The 15,875-nt window shown below is 44.6% G+C and overlaps 1 protein-coding gene across 1 annotated transcript in view; it reads right to left on the reverse strand.

Annotated features, from left to right (window-relative positions):
- The window catches only part of tbc1d4 (TBC1 domain family, member 4), a 49,234-nt gene that overhangs the window by 7,199 nt on the left and 26,160 nt on the right, over positions 1–15,875 (reverse strand). Inside the window, exons 12-20 of the mRNA XM_083777159.1 lie at positions 13,803–14,011; positions 8,736–8,896; positions 8,126–8,341; positions 6,037–6,198; positions 5,152–5,319; positions 4,571–4,671; positions 2,369–2,512; positions 825–984; positions 522–691 (exon numbers count right to left, since the gene is read on the reverse strand). Coding sequence (XP_083633285.1) covers positions 522–691; positions 825–984; positions 2,369–2,512; positions 4,571–4,671; positions 5,152–5,319; positions 6,037–6,198; positions 8,126–8,341; positions 8,736–8,896; positions 13,803–14,011 — 1,491 coding nt within the window. The remainder of the gene's footprint in view (positions 1–521; positions 692–824; positions 985–2,368; positions 2,513–4,570; positions 4,672–5,151; positions 5,320–6,036; positions 6,199–8,125; positions 8,342–8,735; positions 8,897–13,802; positions 14,012–15,875) is intronic.

The raw sequence follows: 15,875 nt of genomic DNA on the forward strand, positions 1-15,875 counted from the left end.
CTCTGTGGGGTGTACACTGTACATAAAAACACATCACCGTCATGTGACATCCCGACATTGCCCCCAGTCATGATGCATCATGCGCTTTTTCCTTGTAAAATGTGTTTTTTTGTAAAATGGATTATCGCCATAAAATGGAATGGCTCCCCGTGGAACTCTTGTTTTTACAGCCAGAGCGGAATACATTCAATAAAAACAATACTACTGTTACCCAGAGGCACTGCACTGCAATAAAGAACACTCTTGTGCTCGGGCCTTTATGACAATAGAACAAACACGGCTCAGAGGATACGTCTAAACTGGGTTATTTAATTTAATTTAATTTAATTTCTTTCTTTTTTCCAGACAGCAAATTAATTAAGACAATTCTCAGGTCACCATCAGAGCAATGCTAGTGTTATAGTCACAATGTGTTTCCTTGGAGTGGTTGCACCACTCAAAAAAAATGTGCTTCCTCATACTACATACAAACACCAGACTAGTTCCCCCACTCCTCCTCCTCCTCCTCCTCCTCACAGTACCTTGGTGATGGCCTGCTCCATTTGTGTCAGAGTGAGCGAAGGGATCGTAGTCTTCAGGTAATCCACGATGGACTCGAAACCATCGCACTCCACTATTTGCCGCTCGTGGCTGCTCAGGAGGCACAGGGCCACTTTGAAGATCACCTCGGTCCCCTGGACAAACAGGATATCTAAAAGGAAAATAAAATAAAAAGGACAGCAGTGAAAACACAGTGCAAATACAAAACAAACGCAGTTGAAATTCTATAAAACACCAGGAACACAACATTCAGGCCTTGGCCTTCCTCCTTTAATGCGGCATACCAAAGATACGGGAGACAAAGCTGAGGGGGAACTGGGAGGAGAAGAGCGTGAGGAACCAGGGAGCGGCGTAGAGGCTGGGGGAGATCTCGTGCTCCTCCAGGTGTCTGTACAACTCCCGGTGGTAGTCGTGCAACAGGCGAGAGAGCTGGTACATCTGAATCTGCAGTGGCACACGTGCACAAACACGTCCACACACACACACACACACACACACAAGAAACAAGAAACAAGATGTTTGATTGTAGACCGAGAGTGGCACAGGTCAGCACACGCAGTCAGCCAGTCACTGCAACTGAGAAACTGGTACATCCGGATCGGCAAGGAGGGCAAACGATATCGGAGAAGAAAATAATAATGTAACTCGTTTAGCCTTTACCTGGCCAGGAAACAAATAACATAGTTTTGTCAGAGGCTTGCTCAGACAGGCACAGCAGGGACAAAAGCATTTCACAGCTATTGTGCAAACGATTCAACACATGTTAATGCTGTTTACAATGAAAAGGGAAGCAGAAGTTAGCTCAAGTTTGAAACACACCCTTTTGTCAACACAATATAATATCGGTTAAGAGTATAATAATACACTTTACCGTAAACACGCTCGCACTGAATAATCACCAAGAGACAATGGAGAAACGTCCTATCTCTATGAACATAGGGTTGGTCTTTAAGTACCGCAAAAGGTAGCACGTTGCGAGAACTAGGCGGGCACTGGTTAGCTGGGAGGAACCTATGAACCTGATGAAGATTAAACATTACCATGCCTGCCGACGCTTCTAACCCTGTGAGGTCAGCGACTACATAGCTGAACCTAACAGAGCAAGCCGTGCTCTGTGGTTTGTACAAGGGGTGGACACACCCGTACACTACTAATTGATTGATTGTTGATAGCTAACAGAGTTCTTAATCCTTCACTCTTTAACAAAACATTTGAGTGTGATGTTCAGATTATACTTTTTTTTTTCTCCTTTAACTTCATCATCAACATTTTAAAGTGCAAAACTTGCCTGAATTTGACTTCAGTTTGATGTGTAGGCATGTTTTGCAACTACGGGCTGTATTTTGCGTGTCTTAAGTACCAGGTCTTATTACTTAACTTAAGACCTGGAGGCGTGGTCAATGCTCTTTGGACACTCAGAATAGACAAATGGCATTGATCACGCCTCCAAGTCTTAAGTTAAGTAATAAGACCTGGTACTTGAGACACGCAAAATACAGCCCTACGATTCTAAATAGCTTGGAAGTATATTTATTGGTTTTAAGTTACAAAATCAAGGACATTAAACACAGACATTACACAACAAGAACATAACAACAAACAAGAAAAGAAAAGAAAGAAAAGTGGCCCCGACGCAACGCATCGGGACCGCTGCCCAGGCGACCGCCCCCTCCATACAGAAAGGGCGAACAAGCCCTGACAGTTTAAATAGCAAAGTTTACTACTGCATTTTCAGGATGCTTTAAGAAGGACGTTGGTTAATTTTAGTTACGCTTGTCAATCTAGGCCAGAAGAATCACAGTGCAATCCATTCATCCATGTACTGTACCTGTATAGAGACCATGTCTGGTCTGTACTGGCGTCTGAATCCCAGGTCATACATCAGGAACTTGAGCATGTCGAAGGCGTGCTCCTCACTCATGTGGAGCAGCAGCACACCGGCCACAAAGCTGATACCTTGGCAATAGCCCACCTGTAAGCAATACAAAACAATGATTAATCTATGAGTCAGTGATGTGGCTGGACCACATGCTGGAGTCAAGGGGCCCTATCTCGCGCCACCCCTTATCCCTAGACTTATTTGCTATGTTTTACTAGCCGATCTACGTTGTGAGCTTGTAGATTGGCTATTTGGAATATTTTAAAAGGTTTTTGAGACAACCAGCAATGTCCGTGCGTATCTATGTATCAGTGGTCTGTCATGAGCACGAGTATATGACTTCTTAGTCCAGTAGGGGGCGCCAGAAACAGAGAGATAGTGCTGTGCCTGCTGCCTGCTAATGAGAGAGAGAGAGAGAGAGAGAGAGAGGTGGGGGGGGGGGGGGGGGGGGGGGGAATTGCACCACTCAGTTCACATGGGTGTGATTTTTTGTAAAAAATGGCAAATAAGTTTAGGGATAATATAAGGGGCAAGATATAGCCCAGGGTCTATAATGGGCGATGGCCTAGTGCATAGTACCACCATAGGCTCTATAGCACCCTGACAGAAAGTCACAGGTTCGATTCCCGAGCCCAACGGCGTATGCTGTGTATCTCTCCCTGTCTTTCTCTCCCTGGTTACATCAATCTCAACAATACTAATAATCGAAATGAAGGAAGAAAAAAAACCTACATTACTGATAGTTCACGATTTTCGATGTGGACATACAAGGTGATGTGAATCCCTAGACTCCTTCAAAACCGCTCTCAAAGAGCAGCTACGCGTGGCTGCAATTCGAAACTGGCCCCTATAAAATAAAATCCCCCCCCTCCCCTTTCTCCCATACAGTACTGTACATGTTTTTCCCTTTTTGAGTGGTGCAACCACTCCTACAACCAGCAATGTCAGTGCGTATCTATCTATGTATCAGTGGTCATGAGCACGAGTATATGATTTATTAGTACCAGTAGGGGGCGCCAGAAACAGAGGCAGCAGTGCTGTGCCTGCTAATGAGAGAGAGAGAGAGAGAGAGAGAGAGAGAGAGAGGCCCCTTTTCCACCGGTTGGTTCCCAATGGGAACCGGTTCAGTTCTTTTTGGTTTTTAGTCCATGAGCCAGAGCTCCAAAATTGGTGGGCAAACTATACCCTATATTAAATTGTTTATAGGATCAATACAAGTAAATGAATACATGATAACCCTTCCACAGTAGTAGCTTTTTCATATTTTCGATTATTTTGCATATTTTCCTACATAATGCCTCATTTGCATATTTAATTTTTTTTTTTTTTAATACAATAGATCATTGTCTTCATGTAAGTACTCAATTGGGGAAGTTTCACTGTGATAACAATCTAATATAGGTATGGTTTTGCCCACTCAATTCATAATTAACGTTTCAATTTTGGAGCTCTGGCTCATGGACTAAAAACCAAAAAGAACTGAACCGGTTCCCATTGGGAACCAACCGGTGGAAAAGGGGCCAGAGAGGTGGGGGGGGGGGGGGGGAATTGCAACACTCAGTTCACACGGGTGTGATTTTTTACTTTCTTTAACTGTATACTTATATGATGGGTGATTTCCTGTTTTTCAAATTTGTATATTTGTACGTCTTTAAATGGGGACCAAGGTGGACCCTGATGTAAACATGTCTTAGTGCATTTCATGGTTTCGTACTCGTAGCAGTTTTTGTATTGGCTTTTGTTTGAAATGTAGCTACTTCTAGCTGTTCTACATACTGTGAATACAATCAATCAATCAATCAATCAATTCAATACAAGAAATAAGAGCATGGCCACCCCAACAGCTCTGAATGCTGCATGGTCACTTACACACCGCCAACCACTGGATGGCAGCAGAGAGGTCTTCAGACATCCCACCTCAACTCATGGATACCTTTGAATAATCAAAAATGTACCGGAAAACCCACAGTTCTCTGACCAATCCACCATTTAGCAGCCCACAACTTCCTCCAACAGTGTGTCCAACTGTCCATATTATGTAACCACATGGATTCGACCCTGGATCTATCTCTACCTCATGGGAAACTAAATATCTCTAGTTCATCCAAAGGAAATTAGACGGGGACGGGCTACAGACAGGTGAGTGACTACCTCTGTGTCCAGCAGTGAGTAGGCTTTCAGGATGTTGTAGAGGGACAACTGCCCTGCTCCCAGCTGGGCAGAAAAATACTGGTGGGTGGGGAAGGTCCGTCCTGGGGGAGAAGAGAGAAGAGAGAAGAGGGGGGTCACTGTTTCACTGTTCATTGTGACCCTCAGAGGTACAGTGTAGTTGTAAAAAATGAATTACTGTTTTATAAGTGTAGGCCTACAGTATGTACCGGATGTTTATGTGTGTTCCTACGTTGTTCATGAGTGGGCCTGTTTTGGCCTCTGTTTTGTGTATGTTGGGTGTTTCATGGTGTTTTTTATTTTTCCTATGTGAACATGTGTGTTATTTGTATGCAGCTGTGACTCTGTCTCCAAGACAAATTTCTCCCAAGGGAGACAAATAAAGATAACCCTGAACCTTGAACCTTGTTCTAATTGGAATGTCATTCCTTTAAAGAAAGAACTGCAATGGCAGGCGGAAACGGTAAGGCAGGGTGAAACCAATCAATCAACAAGTCAGTTTCCAAGAACTCTGCTGTGGAAAACGTTATGTAATCGGGGTTTGCCGTGTGTTGCACACCTACCTAGGTCCACCAGAATGGAGTGCTGCTGCGCACACAGCTGCTTCAGCAGGTCCTGGTAGGGGGTGTCCAGGGGGGCTTGCTGGCGCGGGGGCAGACGGTGGTGGCGCAGCAGCCGATGCTGGTGGGAGAGAAGCAGCCACACCTCCCCACGCCTGCTCTTAGGAACACCTGGAGGCACACACAGACGGGGGATGATGATCCTGGAAAGCATTTGCCACGTTGTATGACCCCAGCCAGCGCGCAAAGAAACATGCACACACATGTACAAAAACACGTGTGTTCGCTTCTTCTCTAGCTCCCTCACATGCACACACACAGTGTGTGTCCACACTGTGTGTGTGCATGTGCATGTGAGGGAGCTAGAGAAGAATACTTCCCAATGTCTCTGTAAGCTTGCGAGGCGTGAACGCGCGTCAGACGCCACCGGTGTGCGATAGGTTCATTGAAAATAACGGAGGCGGCTGTTTTGACGCGCGGCGTTCGCAGACAGTGTGTGTAGCCCTTAAGACGAGAGTGTAGCTTGCTCGTTAGCTGTCTCTCGTTCATGAATTTGTTCCACCTGTGTAGGCTACTCTCAGAAGCGCATTGAGTGTGTAGTGTGTGTGTCACTGTGTTTGTCTATTCTGCTGTCATGCTGCAGCAGGACTTTCAAATTATTGTAAACACAACATGAACATAATACTCTTATTATGCATATCGCATATTTTCGAGTAAAATAATAATAATACATTATTTAATAATAAAAAACGAATGGTTCAAGCCCATTAATTAGGATTCGAGTGCCAACCCTAACGAGCGAACATTCGAACCCTGAATGTTCTGGGACAGCCTTAACACACACACACACACACAGACACACACAGGAAAAACAGCTCTCTCTCTCACCCTGGCAGATTGCATTATACACCTCCTCCTTGTCCTGTGGGACTGTGGTTCTGCCGGGAGTGGTCAGTCTCCTTTCCCACAACGCCTGGACCTCTTTGGAGCACTGGCCCACTTCTTCATAGTCCAGCTTCATCTTACGGATGTGCAGCTCGTCTCGGCTCGCTGGTGCAAGGTCAGCAAAGTGGAGAAAGAAGAAGGGCGGACAAAATATAATTTTTTTTACATTTTCTGTGTTCATGTAGTGGAACCCCAGTAAGCACTTAATGAATATAATGTGGTGATATGTCTTGTGTGTCAAGTCATTAGTCTGGAGAAACAGTTTCAGCTTGGCTATACAATCAGCAGAGCAGTTCATTAATGGTTCAATGAGGAGGTGGGCCAGTAAATCAACACGTAAGGAGGGTAACGGGAGATAAAAACGGTACAAAGGCACAAAATGCACTCTTGGTTGTGCGTTTGTGAAATGGAAAGGCGACTGATTAAAAGAGAGGTCAGACTGCAGAGCCAGGAATTCACCGTGGAGACGGCTCCTCTCTCACCCGGCAAAAAAAGGAAAAGAAAAAACAGTTCCCATGGTAACGCAGATGGACACAAAGCTACAAAGCCACATTCATCTCACACACCATTTCAAGTTTTGACGTGGGAGGCTGGGGAGGTTCGTTGCTTGTCAAAATCGAGATAGAGGATAGAGAGGTTCACAGAATGAGAAAGACACCGACAATAGAGTCTGATTGACCCTGGACATGCAAACACAAAGGGGTTGATATGAATATATGAGAATAAAACCTACAGAATTTCACCAGCACCAATACATAAATACATGCAGAACATCACCCTCGACCCAAGGGAGTGTCTTTCATATCACTTACCTTCTACTCAATTGGTAATAGCGTCATAGCACCAGCATTGGTATCATAGCAAGCAAACAAAGGGAGAGTTGTGTTGGTGCTAAGTGGAAAACAAAACTGACATGACATGTTGCATAGTCTTTACTGTGCGATGCTGGCCAACAGAGGGCGATATTTTCCCAAAGCCCTGTCTCGTGCCTTTAGTCTATGGCCTTTATATACATACATCGCTTTACATTTGAAATGAAACGGAATCAGTTCTGTGCTCTTTGAAACCAACTGAGCATGTTTATGCCAGCGTGCATCTACTTGTGTGTGCATGTGTGTGTGTGCATGTGCACATGTCCGTCCCGATCCAAGCGTTCCTCTCTAAATATAGCCACACACTCCAGAGTCCCGACGGGAGAAGGCAACGTTTGACTCGTCCCAAAATAAACAGTGGTCTCAAATGACACTTTTAACGGGTGGCTATCACTGGGCTCTCTGTTGCCCTCTCACACATAAGAATACAAGTACTTCTAGGGTTACAGCGTGTGGTGAAGAAGAGTGACGGTGCAAATGTCGGTTCATCACGGTGGAGGGAGAATAAGAACGGGGAGCTGGAGCATTTCCATTACAACCACTAACTGCTAAATGAAGGACAAGAACGTTCAAGAAGTCATAATAACAATGGCAGCCAGTGTGTGCTGTGCATGTTTTTCATTTAAAAGTGGCCCCGTGACATACATTATAATACATAATTCCTACTTCCTACAGTTTACATACATTTTACAGATATTTTATGTTATCATGAAAGGCCACTGAATGGTCTAATGCAATAAAGAACATATCATTCTATATTAGTCCTTTTCATGTGAGGGTCAGAGAAGAATTGTTTAATAATATAAACTATGTTAATATGATGGATATGAATGATGCTCAACTAATTAACCGAAAAAAGCAATGTACAGCCAGTAAGGGATATGTACTGTATGCTAGGTACTAGGTACGTTATTTTGTTTTAGGTTTTGTTATATTTGTATTTATTAAGTGTATACTTTGAACAATTGTAACTGTATGAAAAGGAGTCATATAATCCCATGAGGGGATGGGCCACAAGGTGGCATGACACTTAAATAAAATCATTCATTCAATTCATTCATATTTGTGAGATTCATGTGACCGGATGACTAACTAAATTCAAGGACAATCATCAATAAATCATGTGACCCGTCCCGTGCCCAACTTAAACTGTAACTCACCCTCCAGCCTCTGGTTCTCTTTCTCCATGCGGAGCAGCAGGATCTGCTGGTGAATGGCGGTCTTCCACAGGGCCCGGTAGTCGGGCCCGGTCCGTTTGGGCTTCTCCCCGGTCCTGTGGACACCACCCGAGGGCTGGAGGAGGCCGCCCAGGGGGTCATGGATCTGGTCCAACGCACGAGGAGAGAGGGGTAACAGCTCTCTGCCTTCACAGTGGTCTAAGAACAACAATGTCACAATGTCACAATGTAAAATATACATATATTTGGTAAAACTTTCCCAATAGACTTTGTGGATATCTGACACTCAGCTGGTATTCTTCTGCAGTACATTTTAGAGTGGTAGTATTCTAAGAAATACGATTATCAGTTAAAACTAAATACATGTACAAAATGCTTAGCGGATTACGCTGATATCAGGACATACAGTATGGCTGAGATTTTCCAAATGAAGTCATATTTTTCCGACAGCTTTTTTCCCCTTGCGCTTTGTACCACATCTATATGCTTGTGGATAATTTAGTGCCTGTCCTTTGTGTATCGTGTTGTGCCTTTGGGTAAATGTCAGTGGTGATTGTGTTACAACAGGCCCCGTGCGTGTCTAGAGTCACACCTGGGTGCTGCATGGAGGCAGCGGGCTTGTTCATGGGCGAGGCGACCCTCAAGAAGATCTTCTGCCTCCAGGAGACCCTGCGTGGGGTCAGGGGAGGAAGCCCTCCACTCAAAGAGTCGTTGCTGCAGAACGACGATGTCCTCTTTCTGCCTTCTCCATTACTGGGAGACAAGAGAGCCCAGTCACTGACCACCGACACCCAATGAAAGTGTCATCTTACACTAGACTCTTTTAGCACCATTTCAGAAGGCATACAGTACAGTCAGGGGTGCATGTGTGGTGTACACATACACGCACATACACACACTGTCTGTCTCTGTCTCTCTCTCTCCAATGTGACAGCATGGGGAAAACCTTATACAGGTGTATCATCAACAACCGGAGTGTGAGAAACAGTGAAGAATTTTATCACCATTGCTGACAACATGCAAAAAGGCCCATGCATGAGGTCACAGCATTACTTTAAGCAGCACACATTAGTATATCACACTAGAACAACAATCAGACAGACACACACACACTGTAAGCCATGTGCATGAAGCCATGTGCATGGAATGTCTGTTCATTTCCTGGAAAAGAGGTGGCTTTTGTGGGGAAAGCATTAATAAAGAGCAGCTGGCTCTCTGGTCATAAAAGAGACTTGAACTTCCAATTTAACACGACAACTCATATATGTCCACGCGCGAGACGCAGGAGCTGTCGAGTGTCATGTGTCAACACTGAAATGTCAAAAGACATAAAAGAAGAGACCGCTGTGCTGCACAATGGTTTCTTCCTTTAACTGTAAGCCCCAACGATGCTTCTCGGTAACATTTTTATTTTAATTAATCACTTTTTTCCTCTGCTCTTTTTTCACCTAAACATCATCATTGATGTTCATTGTTTTGTCTTGCAATGCCATTGTGTCATGATATTTGCATATAAATACCCCCCACCAGAGGCACAAATTTACACAACTTCAAACTCTCTGGACAAGTTTTAATCAAAATTGACCTATGACCTTTAACCCTGATAAAAGTAACTAAGATGCATGTAATACATATATTTTTGTGATCATTAGAATGTCTAGAACATGTGTTATGTTATGTGTTACTGTGAAAGATATCCACCGAATGTAAATGATTAATTTATTATTTTAATAATTATTATAAATGTGCATAACATTTTCATAAAACTTTTTTTTTTACGTAATTTCCTCTGCAAAGTCCTAGTAGTACAAAGTCGTAGTAAGGTTAAAATCTATTTTTTGCAAGTAGAAATATATCCGTTTCCGTATATATGTTTCTGCTTGTCCATCATCCACTTTTCAACACTGACGAGATGAAATGTAAGTCTTTAATCCCATTTTGGACGGGAACCCCTTTTGGTGTTTTAAACATTATGTTATAATTTAGCTATTGAAAAATAGCAGATCTACAAGCTCATAGCGCGCCACCGAGTGGCGCGCTGCGAGCTTGTAGGTCTGCTGTAGAAGGGACACCATTGGACACCACCTACGTAGCTAACCCTTTTCACTGTCTTTTAATGTTTTTTTTTAGCTTCTAGTGATTATTTCTTTTTTCTATTAAAGTCGTTTTTATTTGTGTTGTTCTCTGTAAAAACCCCCATGTAAAGCGTCTTTGGGTACTCAGAAAAGCGCTATATAAGTTTGAGATATTATTATTCCATCTGTGGCTTCCCCTCCCTCGACAGGATTGATCTGAATTCTCCACAGTAATTTGACACCAATCGAGGTATAGGGAAAAAGTTGCAAGGAATTCATTTCAAAAGCACCACTGTATGGGATGAGGCTACGTTAAGAAACGTAAAGCTTTTCAGGTTATGGTAACCTGAACCTTGCCTTCTTAGACGTAACCAGGCTGAAGTGTCCTGAAATCTCTCCTCACCCCTTGTTGGGTGACATCAATAATGCAAAAGCTTTTGGGATTGGACTCTGTGAGAGGGAAAGCATCCCCGAGAATTGACACCCTATACACTAGTCTGTAGAACTGACTGTCATTCATAATGGAAATGTTAACCTTTACTTTCCAACAACAGACAAGCTGTCATTTCTTCACAATGCTAGACTGTGTGGGGCACGTGTCAATGTACAAACACAGCCAGGAGATGGTGTATAACAAATTCAACGCTAATCCTAAGCCTGGTTTCCTTGTTCAAATGTTCACTGGATAATTACCACGGTTTAATGCCTAAGGGCACGGTCACACATTCGCATCAGAAGCAAGTTCAATTCCATGGGGTGGAGGTTCCTGTTACAGTGTGTTGAAAGTGTTGACCCGTATCACGTTCAATGTGTCTGAAGCTTGGAGTAAACATTGGTGAACTTTGACCGGGCATCAACCAATAGCAAAGACGGTTGACAAATGACAATGGCAAAACTATTCAACAAGGCATATTATGTAACTCCAATACGGCATACAACACTATACTCTGGCTGGAGTATACGGAGTACAATATGGAGTACAATATTTGACTCACTGTTGACGTTTAGCGTCAGTGCAATTTGAAATGTATTTTTGAAATGCAATGTACTATTTTGTAATGTAATATAATGTATTCTGTAATGTTTTAATTTATTTTTGGACTCTTGGAAGATTAGCCGAAAGGCTAAAAGAGATTAAAAAACAAAAAAAAATAAATAATCAAATACACCCCCTGGACATGACGTCACAGGGACTTACCCCCAATCCAACCCTTGATGCTGAGTGCCAAGCAGGGAGGCACTGGGTCCCATTTTTTTTTTAGTCTTTGGTATGACCCGGCCGGGGATCGAACCGTTGTAGTGAGACGTTGCTCGCAGAGCAAGCAAACTCAGTCTTAAGCATGCACATATAAATGTGTTGCTTTTTGAAATGCCATATTTATTTTCACCTACAAGCTAGCCCCTCTCGGAACCCTCCATAAAGCTTTTCTGAAATTTGGATGTCGCTTTGTGTAGGGTCCCTGTGCGTATCTATATTTTCGTATGGGAATTTTGGAACGCGGACATAAATATGCTCGGTAACATCATATCTGCGCCGTTTGACGGCCTGTTTTCCTCTGAGGGCTTCTGAATCTGTGAACTATAAGTACCTATACATACCGCTGCGAATATCTCCTGTGGCGCGGAAGCCGTTAAGTATTTTTAATCTTTGTTTGACCGATTTGGTCGCTTTGATTCTTCTTGTTTATTGACATCCAATTGTACCGCCTCCCGATGTGCGGTTGGCTTGTGCCGGCTATGTCCCTGCCTCTGATCTGTCATAGCTATAGCGCCACTAGCTAGCCAGATAGGTGGTACAATGAGGTGTCAATAAACAAGGAAGGAAAAGAAGAATCAAAGCGACCAAATCGGTCAAACAAAGATATAAAACATACTTAACGGCTTCCGCGCCACAGGAGATATTCGCAGCTGTATTTATAGGTACTTATAGTTCACAGATTCAGAAGCCCTCAAAGGAAAAGAAGCCGTCAAAGAGCGCAGAAGGAAGTTTCCGAAGTTGTTTACGTGTATTTATGTGTGCGTACCCGGTGGCAGGGTGGAGCTGGAACAGGACCCCATGCTATCTGTGTCTAAAAAATGTCAGAAACTTCAGTAGCATTGGGTTCTGCTTGTAGGGCTACCTACAAGCCAACTGAGAGAGGTGCATTCAGCAACCTTTTCCACACATTTTTCACACCGATTGATCTCCCGACTTCATTCAACTCTGTCGGTAGTCTGAACAACAACGTTTAGTTTGTAGCCCTGCTTAAGTGATCACGTGCCCAAAAAGGTTGCCCGCCGCGGCTTTAAAGGATCAGGAACAGCTTCCGTTAAGAAAACAAGAAAAAGCATGTCAGAAAACAGTGGCGGACAGTGTTAATGATAGGTTGATATTGACATTTTGCCGTGGCTGCAGAGAGGCGCATTCACATGCAAAGTAAACACAAGCACTAGCGTTGCACTGCAGCATCTCCTCCTGCTTCAGGGGGGAAAATAGGGAGCGGAAGTGCCCTGCTGACTGTAGAGAAAACAGCCGGTAGCTCTTTTCTGTTAAGAAAAAGAGGGCCGCAGATAAGATAAGAATAGGTTCATAGACGTAGGGACAAGAAGCTAGATGTTAAAAGGTTTGACCAGACAAAACAAATATGACTGCCACCATATATATGGCTCTCATAACACAGCCTTGATCACATAAACCCGCCCTCCCGCCCGCCCCCCAAACCCTTGGTCAATTCCCTTGGCCGTTCCTTTTGGCGGTGGGTGGCGGGGTGGGGTGGTGACTGTGCATCACCTCCCTCTCACCTCTTAGGACTCCCACCGTCTCCCTCAGTCAGGGAGCTAAGGGAGCCCAGGGAGCCCTGGTAAAAGCTTTTCAGGAAAGTGGGAGCGGAGAAGGAGGAGGGGAGGCTGAAGGCGGACGTGGAGTCGCTCTCCGAGACACTGCGCGTTCTCGAGACGTTGGCCACTGGGCTGGTAGAGCCAAAACACATGAAAAACGGCCACAAGTAAAAGGACAAACACGTTATACAAAGATAAAGGCGTCAGAGTAGACTCCTACAGTAACTATGCAGCATCAAAGGGTGTCAGTCAGGAAACCTGCGGTGCTATTGTTCAAAAAAGGACCGTGGGGGCCGACGACGGGGAGATTTCTCAGAATAGATCACATTGTATGTGTAATAGGGTCAAAGGGCATATAAAAATTTCACATTTAACCCATTTTGAGTGGGAACCCCTTTTGGTGGTCACATACGTTATGTTATAATTTAGCTACTGAAAAATAGCAGATCTACAAGCTCATAGCGCGCCACCGAGTGGCGCGCTATGAGCTTGTAGGTCTGCTATTTTCGAAAAATCGTGCCTCAACTTTTTACGACGTCAGGCCTGAATGGGTTAAGACAAAACCGATTGAGGAGCGGGGAAATGTTAAATGTTAATGCTTTTAGGTAGGGGGGGGTAAGTGTCTTCAAAACTTCAAACTGTAAGATATTTCATTATACATGTTAAATATCAGATCCTAAGCAGCAGAGATAAGAGTTGATCTGCTTCCCAACCGGTTTCACATTAGGAAACGAAGTCAGGAAGTGATGCTGTTAATAACACTGTACCTCTGCAGCAGTTCGGCGTTGACAGACTGCTGCCTGCGGAGCGGGGCTTGCCTGGGGCCCGACTGGCCCTCGAAGGAGATGCGCTTCTTCACGGGGAGGTGGCTGAAGGTGTGGGCCCGCCGGCGGAACTGAGGGGCGTCCGGGTCGTCATCGGGGAAACCGGAGGAGGGAGACCCTGGAGGGGAGTGACCCGGGGACTCTTCGTCCTGCTGAGAGAGGGTGAGAGAGTGATGTTAGAAGTGTGTTCATTCTTGGTACTGTACTTGTGGCACTCGCTTTTAGTTGAACAAAATGTATAACGGTCGCATTTACTACGAGAACCTGCATTTCCGTGTGTCACGTCACGCCTCCATATATGGTCACGCCTCGTGACATCACCTCTCGTGACGCCATATATGGCCGTCATCCATATGTGAAGATCACGACCACTGACCTCATCTAACCCTGGATAGCCATACATGGAGAAGACTGGATCATCACCTAGATCTGCATATAATGGAGCCGGCCAGCAACTCTAACTCTGACCTCAAACCCTTTAGATCTCCATATATGGAGCATGACCTGTTCCGACATTCCACATGTTGATCACTCCACCACCCGTCCTTCCTGTTCTGACATTCCATTATGTTGATCTGACCTCATCAAACCCTGTACACTCCATATATGGCCAGTACAGAATTCATTCCATATGTGGATCTGACCCCCCCCCCCCATGCCAAAGCGCCAGCGCTCGCCCAGCAGTCTGCCGTCACCCAGGCGGATGCGTGCACGCGACCTCGCCCCTTTAGGGCGTCTTACTGTTCAGAAATTGTACAACATTTTAAATAATATGTGCTCAAGAGCGTGAAAAAAGTGCAACATTTGTATTGAGGTGCAGAATAGCCCTGTAGGTCTTCATCGCCCTAGCCTCGCGAGCCAGTCTCTGGTTCAACCTGTCAATATTCCAACATACAGTATAATACATACACATGACACGTACGTACGGCATACATTCAAATACGGTGCACAGTTTCAACCCACATCCCTGCATAATAATAACTATAAAACGTTAAAGTACGCTGTAGGTCTGCACTCACCGGGCTGTAGCTCAGTGCCGTCTATAGAACTAGACTCACAAAAACAGGTTCAACACACCACTTGTGCTACAGGCCTTTACTATCACAACCTCACGCCTGCTCTCCCACGTCTATTGTATTCTAATCGCGGAGGTCCTGTGACTCACACAGCGATTGGCGGGGAGGCCAGCTCCCAAACCAAAACCGTCCAATCTCCTCTCTTCACACTCTCCGGGGCACCGCCCTCCTAGAGATGTGACACGGCAAGCAGCAGCGGGCGCAATAATATTTACAACATTTCCTATATTGTGCAAGAAGAAGAAGCAGCTGCATGCCAAAGTTGATGGAATTTGTAAAAAACACACCACCCATCTTAAAACATGACCGCTAATTAGAATGCCTTATCTCAAACTCAGTGTGTGTTGACTTGTACCTGGCACTGCTGATCGGAGGAGACATTCCATCAGCTGAACGCCTGGTTCCACTTACTCTAAAGGTGCGCTGGATACAATCATTCAAGCCTAGTGCCTTTTCCGCTAAATGCTGTATTTGCATTCTGTATTGTATGAAATATGGGATAAGATAAAGAGTTATGTTGACTTGTGTCAGGTCGTGTTTACAGGTTTCCACAAAGGAAGCGAGCATTAGCCATGGCTCAGCAGACACACAAGACTGGACATCCTGTCCCATGTTTCCTGCCTGCCCTGCAAGGAGATCTGCATCCTGAAACCAACCTACTGACTATTACTTACTCAGCTCCACCACCACCAGCGTGCAAAAAACACAATTCTGTGTATTCAACCGGAGGTCACAGCCTGGGGATTAGACAACGGAGGTGGGAGCTGAATGGAATCATAACATTTATAAGAATAAGAATCATGTCTTAACGTTAACACAAACCAGAAAGTAAAGATTCCTCTCTGCATAGTTGGGGTCTGTTTTATGTCTGTGTGTTCAGTATCATTCTAAGAAGTTCCAGTGTATCCTGTATCTGTAATAACCAACGGGGCCCTGGGGG

This window comes from Protomyctophum parallelum (assembly GCF_964188405.1).
Source record: "Protomyctophum parallelum genome assembly, chromosome: 11".
Lineage (NCBI taxonomy): Eukaryota > Metazoa > Chordata > Actinopteri > Myctophiformes > Myctophidae > Protomyctophum > Protomyctophum parallelum.